The sequence below is a fragment of the Somniosus microcephalus genome, chromosome 20 (assembly GCF_052327205.1).
Source record: "Somniosus microcephalus isolate GS21.2 chromosome 20, FLI_Smic_1.0, whole genome shotgun sequence".
Lineage (NCBI taxonomy): Eukaryota > Metazoa > Chordata > Chondrichthyes > Squaliformes > Somniosidae > Somniosus > Somniosus microcephalus.
Genome location: NC_141006.1, coordinates 59,438,196 through 59,452,141, shown reverse-complemented (window position 1 = coordinate 59,452,141; position 13,946 = coordinate 59,438,196). Strand labels below are relative to the sequence as shown.

General features: G+C 45.5%; 1 protein-coding gene across 1 annotated transcript in view; it reads left to right on the top strand.

The window, feature by feature from the left end:
* LOC147103320 (membrane-bound glycerophospholipid O-acyltransferase 2-like) overlaps positions 1 to 13,946 on the top strand; it is a 107,036-nt gene that overhangs the window by 60,639 nt on the left and 32,451 nt on the right. The window contains exon 6 of the mRNA XM_085962803.1: positions 4,670 to 4,724. Coding sequence (XP_085818929.1) covers positions 4,670 to 4,724 — 55 coding nt within the window. The remainder of the gene's footprint in view (positions 1 to 4,669; positions 4,725 to 13,946) is intronic.

Below are 13,946 nucleotides of genomic sequence, written 5' to 3'. Positions count from 1 at the left end.
AGCCAAGATTCCATTGGCCTTCCTGATCACCTGCTGCACCTGCATACTAACTTTTTGTGTTTCATGCACCAGGACCCCCAGATCCCTTTGTACTGTAGCACTTTGCAGTTTCTCTCCATTTAGATAATAACTTGCTCTTTGATTTTTTCTGCCAAAGTTCATAACCTCACACTTTCCAATATTATATTCCATCTGCCAAATCTCTGCCCACTCACTTAGCCTGTCTATGTCCTTTTCCAGGTTTTTTTTATGTCCTCCTCACTCACTGCTTTCCCTCCCATCTTTGTATCGTCGGCAAACTTGGATATGTTGCATTCGGTCCCTTCCTCCAAATCGTTAATATAGATTGTAAAGAGTTGGGGTCCCAGCACTGACCCCTGCGGAACACCACTAGTTACTGATTGCCAGCCCGAGAACGAACCATTTATCCCAACTCTTTGTTTTCTGTTAGATAGCCAATCTTTCACCCATGCCAGTATATTACCCCCAATCCCGTGATTTTTTATCTTGATCAGTAATCTTTTGCGTGGAACCTTGTCAAATGCCTTTTGGAAGTCCAAATACACTACATCCACTGGTTCCCCTTTATCCACCCTGTATGTTACGTCCTCAAAGAATTCGAGCAAATTTGTCAAACATGACATCCCCTTCATAAAACCATGCTGACTCTGTCCTATTAAATTATGTTTATCCAAATGCTCTGTTACTGTTTCCTTAATAATGGACTCCAACATTTTGCCAACCACAGATGTTAGGCTAACTGGTCTATAGTTTCCAGCTTTTTGTCTACTTCCCTTCTTAAATAAGTGTGTTACATTAGCAGTTTTCCAATCTGCCGGGACCTTTCCTGAGTCCAGGGAGTTTTGGAAAATAATCACCAATGCATCCACAATCCCTACCGCCACTTCTCTCAAGACCCTAGGATGTAGGCCATCAGGTCCGGGGGATTTATCCGCCTTAAGTCCCATTATTTTACCGAGTACCATCTCCTTAGTGATTTTAATCGTGTTTAGCTCCTCCGCCCCCCACCCCCCGCCCCCCCCCCCCCATTGCCCCCTGTTTGTCCAGTGTTGGGATATTTTTAGTGTCCTTTACTGTAAAGACTGATACAAAATATTTGTTCAGCGTCTTTGCCATCTCCATGTTCCCCACCACTAGTTTCCTGGTCTCATCCTCTAAGGGACCAACGTTCACTTTAGCCACCCTTTTTCTTTTTATATAGCTGTAGAAACTCTTGCTATCTGTTTTTATATTTTTTGCTAGTTTACTTTCATAATCTATCTTCCCTTTCTTAATTAATCTTTTAGTTATTGTTTGCTGGCTTTTAAATGTTTCCCAATCTTCTATCCTCCCACTAGATTTGGCTACTTTATATGCCCTTGTTTTCAGTCGGATACTATCCTTTATTACTTTACTAAGCCACGGATGGCTGTCTTTTCTTTTACTCCCCTTTTTCCTCAGTGGAATATATTTATCTTGAAAGATGTGAAATATCTCCTTGAATGTAGACCACTGCTCTTGTACTGTCTTACACTTTAATCTGTTTTCTCAGTCCACTTTAGTCAATTCTACTTTCATACCTTCATAGTCTCCTTTATTTAAGCTCAGTACGCTGGTTTGAGATCCAACTCTCTCACACTCAAACTGAATTTGGAATTCAACCATATTATGGTCACTCATTCCAAGGGGATCCTTTACTAGGACATTTTTTATTAATCCTGTCTCATTACACAGGACCAGATCTAAGATTGCCTGCCCCCTGGTTGGTTCAGTTACATACTGCTCAAGGAACCCGTCCCTAATGCACTCTATGAACTCTTCCTCAAGGTTGCCATGCCCAATTTGATTCGTCCAGTCAATATGAAAGTTAAAATCCCCCATGATTATAGCTGTTCCCTTATTACAAGCCCCAACTATTTCCTGATTTATACTCCGACCAACAGAGTTGCAACTGTTAGGAGGCCTATAGACTACGCCCACTAGTGACTTTTTCCCCTTATTATTTCTTATCTCCACCCAAACTGTTTCACTATCCTGATCCTTTGACCCAATATCATTTCTGACTATTGCAGTGATTCCATCCTTGATTAACATAGCAACCCCACCTCCCTTTCCTTCCTGTCTGTCCTTCCTAATTGTCAAATACCCTTGTATGTTTACTTTCAGGAGTGAAATTAGGAAACACTTCTACATACAAAGGGTGGTAGAAGTTTGGAACTCTCTTCCACAAACAGCAATTGATGCTAGATCAGTTATTAATTTTAAATCTGAGATTGATAGAGTTTTGTCAACCAAAGGTATTAAGGGATATGGGGCAAAGGCGGGTATATGGAGTTAGGTCACAGATCAGTCATGATCTCATTGAAAGGCGGAACAGGTTCGAGATGCTCAATGGCCTCCTCCTGTTCCTATTTTCCGATAATACCCACTGTCCAGCTGTCAGATTATCATGATGTTCATCATGTTGTGTTCAAAGTGATGAAGGGCTTTGATAGAGTAGTTAGGGAGAAACTGTTTCCACTGGTAGGAGGGTCAGTAACCAGAGGACACAGATTTAAGATCATTGGCAATAAGAACGAGAGGGAAGATGGAGAATATTTTTTTTACACAGTGAGTTTTAATGATCTGGAATGCATTGCCTGAAATGGTGGTGGAGCAGTTTCAAGAATAACTTTCAAAAGGGAATTGATAAATACTTGAAAAGGAAAAAAATTGCAGGTCTATGGGAAAAAGAGCAGGGGAGTGGGACTAATAGGAGAGCTCTTTCAAAGAGGCATGATAGGCCGATTGGCCTCCTTCTGTGCTGTAAGCTTCTGTAGATTCCTACATTACAACAGTGACAACACTTCAAAAGTACTTCATTAGCTGTAAAGCGCTTTGGGATATCCTGAGGTTGTGAAAGGTGCTGTATAAATGCAAGTCTGTCTTGCTTTCTTGCTTTCTCCTCCAAGTTGGTGTTGGACTAAGTGTTGGAGGTTGTAGATAGAATAAAGGTGTGGAGCGCTTTGTATCTGCAGATCTGGGGCGCGGCTTCCTTCTGACTCCGAGGCTGAGTTTGGACGATTTGCTGTCCCCCTGAGGGACAGCACCTGACATCGCAAGGATCATGAACTTTGACCTTCTGGCACTCCGGGACGCCCCCGAGTGTAATGAGATTTGACACTGGAGGCGTGAAAAGGTTCAGCCAGCATTCCTTCAACACTGCGAGGAAGAAAGGAAAAGGCAGTACTTCCTGGCCTTGCGTCACTGCTATCTCCGCAGTTGTCAGTGTAAAATTGGCAAATGCCCGGTTAGTGTTCCTGCTCTTACCTGAAACTTGGCAGAGTGGAGTCTGAAATCCAGCTTACAACAACTACTTGCATTTACACAGCACCTTCAATGTATAAAAACACCCCAAGGTGCTTCACAGGAGCGTGATCAAACACAATTTGACACCGAGCCACATAAAGAGATACTAGGACAGGTGGTTTTAAGGAGTGTCTTAAAGGAGGTGAGGCAGAGAGGTTTAGGGAGGGAATTCCAGAGCTTAGGGCCTAGGCAGCTGAAGGTACGGCCGCCAATGGTGGAGCGATTAAAATCGAGGATGTGCAAGAATACAAAATGGAGTATATTTGGAGGCAACAAAACACTTGATGGATTCAGTTTACAGCGTATCACTACATGCTCATCACAGTAGACACACAGCCGTGAATCAGTTGATAACTCTCCCTCAGCTCGGAGTCAGAAGGCTGTGGGTTCAAGCCCCACTCCAGAGACTTGAGTACAAAATCTAGCCTGACCCTTCCAGTGCAGTACCGAGGGAGTCAGAGGGGCTTTCCTTCAGATGTGACAGCAAACCGAGAGAAAGACTTGCATTTATATAGTGCCTTTTACTACCTCAGGACGTCCCAAAGCTCTTTACAGCCAATTAAGCACTTTTGAAGTGTAGTTACTGTTGTAATGTAGGAAATGCAGCAGCCAATTAGCACACAGCAAGCTCCCACAAACAGTAATGTGATAATGACCGGATAATCTGTTTTATTGATGTTGGTTGAGGGATAAATATTGACCCCAGGATACCTGGGAGAACTCCCCTGCCCTTCTTTGAAATAGTGCTGTGAGATCTTTAACATCCACCTGGAGGCCAGATGGGACTCGGCTTAACGTCTCATCCGAATGATGGAACCTCTGACAGTGCAGCGCTCCTTCAGTACTACACTGGCAGTGTCAGCCTGGACTTCGTGCTCAAGTCTACCAGTTGAGATGGGTGTGAAAGACCCCATGGCAACTATTCGAAGAGGAGCACGGGCATTCCCTTGGAGCTGATCCCTCTCCCTCGCCAGGGGTTTCCAACACATTTCCGATGAAGTTACAGCGCCAGAATGGCAGCAGCTCCGAGGAAAATTCCCGGCCATAGTGTCCTGGCCAACATTCCTCGTCCACCAAAGCATAGTCCTAAACAATTTGTGGGATCTTTCTGTGCGTGTATTGGCTGCTGTGTTTACCTGTGTAACAGCAATCACTCCACTTCAGTGTAGTTTGTTGTACTTGAAGTGTTCTGAGATGTGATGAGGTGCAATAATTGCTGAAAGTCTTTTCCCCACCCTTCTTTCATCAGCTCCTGGTAAAACAATGCATTTGTTTTCTATGTTTAAACAATCCCAAACCTCTTTGTTTTAATTCCATTTAGGTCTGGCCCGAGATGAAAATGAACTGAATCCATCTCAGAAACTTTTAGCAGTGAGGTAGGTACAGAAAGCGCATTGAGGAAGATATGGGTTGAAATTGCAATGTGTGATAACCGTTGAGAAAAACAGATTACTGTGTTGGTGTGTAATCCCCTCATCTGCTATCCATCAAAGGTGTTAATCCCAAACTGGTTAAATTCTTCATTAAAATAGAGGGCAAAGGAATTCTGCATGAATGGGTTTCATTCCTAATATTGTACAATCTGATTTCAATGCTAGTGATTGGACCTGTACTTATTCACTTGTAGTAATATTTGTAGCATTTGTTATTCATTTTAGTTAAGTAACAAACAACAACAACTTACGTTTATGTAGCGCCTTTAACATAGTAAAACGTCCCAAAGAGCTTCACAGGAGCGTCATCAAACAAAATTTGACATCGAGCCACATAAAGAGATATTAGGACAGATGACCAAAAGCTTGGTCAAAGAGGTAGGTTTAAAGGAGCGTCTTAAAGGAGGAGAGAGAGGTAGCGAGGTGGAGAGGTTTAGGGAGGGAATTCCAGAGTTTAGGCAGCTGAAGGCACGGCCGGCAATGGTGGGGCGAAGGAAATCGGGGATGCGCAGGAGGCCAGAATTGGAGGACCGGAGAGATCTCGGAGGGTTGTAGGGCTGGAGGAGGTTACAGAGATAGGGAGGGGCGAGGCCAAGGAGGGATTTGAAAACAAGGATGAGAAATTTACTAGAAAAGACTTCAGAGCTTCAAAATATGGAGGAGCAGATTTTCCTCTTAATCGGACAGGGAGCTGGCCATTAATATAAATCTCTCTGGCCTAGAAATTCAGTGGGTTGCGCCACCCGTTAGCGCCTTAAGAGGGCACTAAGTGGGTCGGAAGCCACTGGCCACGCCTCCCGCTACATTCAGCGGGATACTAATGGCGGCGCTAGCCGTTAGCGCTGCACCGCTACCGATGACGTCATCGGTGTGCACAGCGCCCCGCTAACACCCTGATCACGATATTTAGATGCGCCCCCTGCTTTAACGCCGGACGCTATGTGCGACCGGTTCAGGGGGGCCTACCTGCGGCGGTAGAGGCGCTAATTAAAGGAGAGGTGTGGGGCGGCCATTTTTGTTGCTGGCTGCCTGCCAGCACCTCTCCGCGCTGCCGTCCCCGGCCTCCTGAGCCCCCCCCGCGGAGTGCCGACTGCGTTCCAAGAGCCCGCCACTTCTCCTCGGTGCCGGGCTCTTTTGCCGGCACTCGCGATCCTCGATCACGCTGCACAAGGCCCCTCCCCTTTAAGAAGGGGAGGAAGGCCTGCAGTACCGCAGCGCGCCGTGCCGCAGCGTATGGCGCTGCGGCACGTTGTGCTGCGATATTCAGTTGCAGCGCCCCAAGAGGGATGCGGGGCGCCTCCAGTAGCGCCGCGCTTCCTTCTGGGGTGTGCCAACTGAATTTCTGGCGGGCGGGCGCGACTGCTTCCGGGGCGCTACTTTTAGCACCCTGGCGAGGCTGGCGCCCCAAACGGGGCTATAGTCAATTTCTAGGCCTCTGTCTTTAACCATGATGCAAAGTATTAGCAATATTGATCAATTGTTCAAACATCCCGAATGGATCTGATGGACCAATAAGATCACTGGTCTTAACCTGTATCCCTGTACTGTCAGCACAGTTGGTCCTATCATGGTTTGATCCAGAATTGCCCTGGGTTCATATACACACACCAGCCCTGGGGGTATGTTTACTCACTAAGAAGCGTGTGTACACACTAACCATAGTGTCGCAGCGCAGTGACTTCCACTAAGGTTTGTGTGTAAAGAGAATCAGATTAATGATCAGACTCCCCATCACGTTGGAAATTCAAAAGTGAGATGGCAGAATATTTAGATCCTATAGCGTAGGGTAATCAGCACGATCCCACGGTGAAACCGAGAGCGATTCACCGTGGTTGCTGTGCGTGGTGTGAACACACGCTCAGTGTAGGGTGAGCACTGGCAGCTCGGGTTATCAATAAGGATTATTCATTAACTATCGACACTTTCATCGCTCTGATTCAGGAAGTGAATCTTTGATCTTGTGCCGCAGTCTTGCTGTAATACAAAGATGTGACTCACACACTATGACACTGAAGAAACCACACTAATCGTGTAGTAATATCCGTAGACCAGGAATGGACCATATAAAATTAAAATATATATTTAAACCTTAATTTGAAGTAAAAACAAGAAAGGGACAGCAGATGTAAACTATCATCCCCATTTCTCTCTCTCCCTTCCTCTTTCCCTTTCTCTCTCTCCCTTTCTCTCCCTTCCTCTTTCCCCTTTCTCTCTCTCCCTTTCTCTTTCTCCTTTCTCTCTCTCCCCTTTTTCTAATTGTCTTTTAATTTTCCCCTTTACTCTGCTCCGCTCTCATCCTTTCCTGAAGGTCAGGCTCCCTTGCTGGTTGCCCCCAGACACCGTACTCAAGTAGTCATTCTTTTTGTGTGAGCCTAGATGGCAAGTGCCAGCTGGCTATTTAACTGCAGAAGGTGACACAACTGAGCCTGGGCCTATCCTCCTTTAATGTTCACACACTTGCACCTCCAGGTGATTCAAAATCCTCTGCATTAAAGAAAGAATATAGTGCCTTTCATGACCTCAGGACGTCTCAAGGCGCTTTACAGCCCATGCACCTTTGAAGCGTTGTTGCTGTTGTAATGTTACTAAGTTCACATCTTAAGCCTCACAGACTAGTGATATCTGCTTATGTTGGATCAACAAGGCCATGCACCATAGCTGGTGTTGCACCTGGATGGTGTAATTTACTTGAAAGAGACTTTTGCAAACCATTTTCACTATGCATGCAACTGCAAATAAAGGCTGCAATGGCTCAATTGGTAAATGCACTGCCTATTGTGTTACCCTGTGAACACTGACTAGAAAGATCACAGGATGAATCCCTGGGCAGTATCGAGGCAGTGGAAAGAACATCACAAACAAATGGGTTTGACGCCACCAGAGACTGGAGAAGCTGGGATTCTTCTCCTTGGAGCAGAGAAGGTTAAGGGGAGATTTAATCCGGGTGTTTAAAATTATGAGGGGTTTTGAAGGAGTAAATAAGGAGAAACGGTTTCCACTGGTAGGAGGGTCGGTAACCAGAGCACGCAGATTTAAGGTATTTGGCAAAAGAACCAGAGGCGAGATGAGGAGAATGTTTCTTTATGTATATCATAACAGAGTTGTTATGATCTGGAATGCACTGCCTGAAAGGGCAGTGGAAGCAGATTTAATAATAACTTTCAATAGAAAATAGGATAAATAATAGAAGGGGAGACAATTGCAGGGCCATGGGGAAAGTAATTGGATCGCTCCTTCAAAGAGCTGGCACAGCAACAATGGGCCGAATGGTCTCCTTCTGTGCTGTATGATTCTATGATTCTACACCCCGGGATAGAAACATAGAAACATAGAAGATAGGAGCAGGAGTAGGCCATTCGGCCCTTCGAGCCTGCTCCGCCATTCAATGAGATCATGGCTGATCATCCAAATTCCGTACCCTGTCCCTGCCTTCTCCCCATATCCCTTGATCCCTTTGGCCTCAAGAAATATATCTAACTCCGTCTTGAATATATTTAATGAACTGGCCTCCACCGCCCTCTGTGGCACAGAATTCCACAGGTTCACCACTTTCTGGGTGAAGAAATTCCTCCTCATTTCAGTCCTAAATGGCTTACCCCTTATCCTTAGACTATGACCCCTGGTTCTGGACTCCCCGTCCATCAGAAACACCCTTCCTGCATCTAGTCTGTCCAGGCCTGACAGAATTTTATAGGTTTCAATGAGATCCCCTCTCAATCTTCTAAACTCCAGTGAGTATAAGCCCAATCAACACAATCTCTCCTCATACGTCATTCCTGCCATCCCAGGTATCAGCCTGGTGAATCTTCGCTGCACTCCTTCCATGGCAAGAACGTCCTTCCTCAGGTAAGGCGACCAAAACTGCACACAATACTCAAGGTGCGGTCTCACCAAGGCCCTGTACAACTGTAGCAAGACATCCTTGTTCCTGTACTCGAACCCTCTTGCTACGAAGGCCAACATACCATTTGCCTTCTTAACCGCCTGCTGCACCTGCATGCTTACCTTCAGCGACTGGTGCTCAAGAACACCCAGGTCTCTTTGCACTTCCCCTTCTCCCAATCTATTGCCATTCAAATAATAATCTGCCTTCCTGTTTTTGCCACCAAATGGATAACCTCACATTTATCCACATTATAGTGCATTTGCCATGTTTCTGCCCAATCACCCAACCTGTCCAAATCGGACTGGAGTTTCACGACATCCTCCTCACAGCATACCCTCCCACCCAGCTTTGTGTCGTCTGCAAATTTGGAGATATTACATCCAATTCCCTTGTCCAGATCATTAATATATATTGTGAACAGCTGGGGTCCTAGGACCGATCCTTGCGGTACCCCACTAGTCACTGCCTGCCACTCGGAAAATGACCCGTTTATTCCAACTCTTTGCTTTCTGTCCGCCAACCAGTCCTCTATCCAAGTCAATACCTTGCCCCTAATCCCATGTGCCTTAATTTTGCACGCTAATCTCTTTTATGTGGGACCTTATCGAAAGCCTTCTGAAAGTCGAAATACACCACATCCACTGGTTCTCCCTTATCTATTTTACCAGTTACATCCTCAAAAAATTCCAGTAGAGTAGTCAAGCATGATTTACCTTTTGTGTGCAGGAAGTGTGTCCAGCTGCAGCTCCTAGCGGACCGCATGGCGGCGCTGGAGCTGCGAATGGACTCACTCTGGAGCATACGCGATGCTGAGGATGTTGTGGATAGCACATTCAGTGAGTTGGTCACACCGCAGGTAAAGGCTAGCTCAGACAGTAAATGGGTGACCAAAAGGCAGGGTAAAAGCAGGAAGGTAGTGCAGGAGTCACCTGTGGTCATCTCCCTCCAAAACAGGTTTACCGTTTTGGGTACTGTTGGGGGAGATGACTTACCAGGGGAAGGCACCAGCAGCCAGGTTCAGGGCACCATGATTGGCTCTGCTGCACAGAAGGGAGGGAAAAAGAGGGATAGGGCTATAGTGATAGGGGATTCAATTGTAAGGGGGATAGATAGGAGTTTCTGTGGCCGAGACCGAGACTCCAAGATGGTATGTTGCCTCCCTGGTGCAAGGGTCAAGGATGTCTCGGAGCGGGTGCAGAGCATTCTGAAGGGGGAGGGGGATCAGCCAGTTGTCGTGGTACATGTAGGTACCAACGATGTAGGTAAAAAGAGGGAGGAGGTCCTACAAGCTGAATTTAGGGAGTTAGGAGCTAAATTGAAAAGTAGGACTTCAAAGGTAGTAATCTCTGGATTGCTACCAGTGCCACGAGCTAATAAGATTAGAGAGAGTAAGATAGATAAGCTAAATACGTGGCTTGAGCAGTGGTGCAAGGGAGAGGGATTTAAATTCTTGAGGCATTGGAACCAGTTCTTGGGGAGGAGTGACCTGTACCAAGGGGACGGTCTACACCTGAACTGTGAGGGAGCCGATGTCCTCGGGGTAATATTTTCTAGGACGGTTCGGGAGGATTTAAACTAATTTGGCAGGGGGATGGGAACCTAGGTAGTGGAAAAGAGGGAAGTCATATGAAGTCAGAAATAGATGGTAGAAAGGTGAGAAGCAATAAGCAAAGGAGAGAAACACAAAGGGCCAAACTAATTCATAATGAGAGTGTGAAAAAAGCAAGCCTGAAGGCTTTGTATCTTAATGCTAGAAGCATTAGGAACAAGGTGGATGAATTAGTTGTGGAAATAGAGGTAAACAAGTATGATTTGATTGGGATTACAGAAACGTGGCTGCAGGGTGGGCAAGGCTGGGAACTTAACATCCAGGGATATACAATATTTAGGAAGGATCGGCAAAAAGGTAGGGGAGGTGGGGTAGCATTGCTGGTAAAGGAGGGGATTAATGCAATGGAAAGGAAGGATATTAACTCGGATGAAACGGAATCTGTATGGGTAGAAATGAGAAATAGCAAGGGGAGAAAAACGTTAGTGGGTGTGATATATAGGCCTCCAAATAGTAATATGGAGGTGAGGGAAGGCATAAAAAGGGAAATTAGAGAAGCGTGCGATAAGAGCACAGCTGTCATCATGGGTGACTTTAATTTACATATTGATTGGACTACCCAAATTAGTAAAAATTCTGAGGAGGAGGAATTCCTGGAATGTTTTCGGGACGGTTATCTGGACCAATATGTCGAGGAGCCGACTCGAGATCAGGCCATTTTAGACTGGGTATTGTGCAATGAGAAGGGACTTATCACCAATCTTCTTGTACGAGGCCCCTTGGGTCAGAGCGATCATAATATGATCGAGCTCTCAGTCGAGATGGAGAGTGAGGAAATTGAATCAGAGACTAAGGTCCAGAACTTAAATAAAGGGAATTACGAGGGTATGAGACGGGAATTGGGTAAGATTGATTGGGTGGTGTTTCTGGGGGGATTGACAGTGGATAGACAATGGCAAGCATTCAAAGATAGAATGGAAGAATTCCAGAACATGTTTATACCGGTTTGGCATAAAAATAAACCTAAAAAGGTGACTCAACCGTGGATAACGAGGGAAATTAGGGACAGCATAAAATCAAAAAAAAGGGCATATCAACTGGCAAAAAAAAGCACCAGACCGGAAGATTGGGGGCAGTACAGGATACAGCAGAAGAGGACAAAGGGATTAATCAGGAAGGGGAAAATAGAATACGAAAGTAAACTTGCAGCAAAAATAAAGACAGACTGCAAAAGCTTTTATCGGTATATCAGGAGGAAAAGACTGGTAAAATCCCAAGTCGGTCCCCTGCAGTCCGATTCGGGAGAATATATAATGGAGAATAAGGAAATGGCAGACCAATTAAACTCATACTTTGGTTCTGTATTCACAAAGGAGGACACAAATAACCTCCCAGGAATATCGGCAAACATAGGGACTAATGAGAGGGAGGAGCTGACAGAAATTAGTATCTCTAGGGATATGGTGTTGGGTAAGTTGAGGGGACTGAAGGCCGACAAATCCCCGGGGCCTGATAAACTACATCCTAGGGTACTTAAGGAGGTGGCCCTGGAGATAGCAGATGCTCTAAGGATCATCTTCCGGAACTCCATTGACTCGGGAACAGTACCCGTGGATTGGAGGGTAGCTAATGTTACCCCAATATTTAAAAAGGGGGGGTAGAGAGAAAGCAGGGAATTATAGACCAGTAAGCCTTACATCGGTTGTGGGCAAAATGCTAGAGTCCATTATTAAGGATAAAATAGCGGAGCACTTGACAAATGGGGAAAGGATCGGACAGAGTCAACATGGATTTACAAAGGGTAAATCGTGTTTGACTAATCTGCTGGAATTTTTTGAGGAAGTAACTGGTAAAATAGATGGGGGAGAGCCAGTGGATGTGGTGTACCTTGACTTCCAGAAAGCCTTCGATAAGGTTCCACACAAAAGATTGTCATGCAAAATTAAGGCTCATGGGATTGGGGGCAAAGTATTAACGTGGATAGAGAACTGGCTGGCGGATAGAAAACAGAGAGTTGGAATAAACGGCTCGTTTTCAGAGTGGCAGGCAGTGACCAGCGGGGTGCCGCAAGGATCTGTCCTGGGACCCCAGCTGTTCACAATATATATAAATGATCTGGATCAGGGAATTGGATGCAATATTTCCAAATTCGCTGACGACACTAAACTAGGAGGAGGGGTGGGCTCTGATGAGGATGTCAGGAGGCTACAGTGCGATTTGGACAGGTTGGGGGAATGGGCGGATACGTGGCAGATGCACTATAATGTGGATAAATGCGAGGTTATCCACTTTGGGGGTAAAAACAGGAGGGTAGATTATTATCTAAATGGCAATAGATTGGGAGATGGGGAAGTGCAGAGGGACCTGGGTGTTCTTGTGCACCAGTCACTGAAGGAGAGCATGCAGGTGCAACAGGCGATTAAGAAGGCAAATGGTATGTTGGCCTTCATATCAAGGGGGTTCGAGTATAGGAATAGGGATACCTTACTACAGCTGTACAAGGTGCTGGTGAGACCGCATCTGGAGTATTGTGTACAGTTTTGGTCGCCCCATCTGCGGAAGGATGTTCTTGCCATGGAAAGAGTGCAACGGCGATTCACCAGGCTGATACCTGGAATGGCGGGAATGACCTACGAAGAGAGATTAAATAGTTTGGGCTTGTACTCACTGGAGTTTAGAAGATTGAGAGGGGATCTCATCGAAACATATAAAATTATGGCAGGCCTGGACAGGCTGAATTCAGAGAGAATGTTTCCAATGGCCAGGGAGCACAGAACCAGGGGCCACAGTCTAAAAATAGCGGGCAAATCATTTAAAACAGAGATGAGGAAGAATTTCTTCACTCAAAGAGTGGTGAGCCTGTGGAATTCCCTGCCACAGAGGGCTGTGAAGGCTAATTCAATAAATATTTTCAAGAGAGAATTGGATATATTTCTGAAGGCTAAGGGGATTAAGGGTTACGGAGAAAAGGCGGGGACGGGGTACTGAACTGGTAAGATCAGCTATGATCTCAGACGAGGATCAGCCATGATCTCATTGAATGGCGGAGCAGGCTCGAAGGGCCGAATGGCCTACTCCTGTTCCTATCTCTATGTTACTATGTTACTATGTTATCCGATCCTGTCACTGCTTTCCAAGTGCTCTGCTATTACATCTTTTATAATGGACTCTAGCATTTTCCCCACTACCGATGTCAGGCTTACCGGTCTATAATTCCCCACTTTTTCTCTACCACCTTTTTTGAATAGTGGGGTAACATTAGCTACCCTCCAATCCATGGGTACTGTTCCAGAGTCTATCGAGTTCTGAAAGATGACCAGCAATGCATCTACTATTTCTAGGGCCACTTCCTTAAGTACCCTGGGATGTAGATTATCAGGCCCTGGGGATTTATCGGTCTTCAGTCCCATCAATTTTCCTAACACCATTTCCCTACAAACACTGATTTCTTTCAGTTCCACCCTTTCATCAGACCCTATGTTCCCCGTCATCTCTTGGAGGTTATTTGTGTCCTCCTTTGTGAAGACAGAACCAAAATATGTGTTTAGTTGGTCTGCCATTTCTTTGTTCCCCATTATAAATTCCCCTGATTCTGACTGCAAGGGAGCTACGCTTGACTTCACCAATCTTTTTCCCTTCACATATCTATAAAAGCTTTTACAGTCAGTTTTTATGTTCCCTGTAAGCTTACTCTCATTCTATTTTCCCTTTCTTAATTAATCCCTTTGTC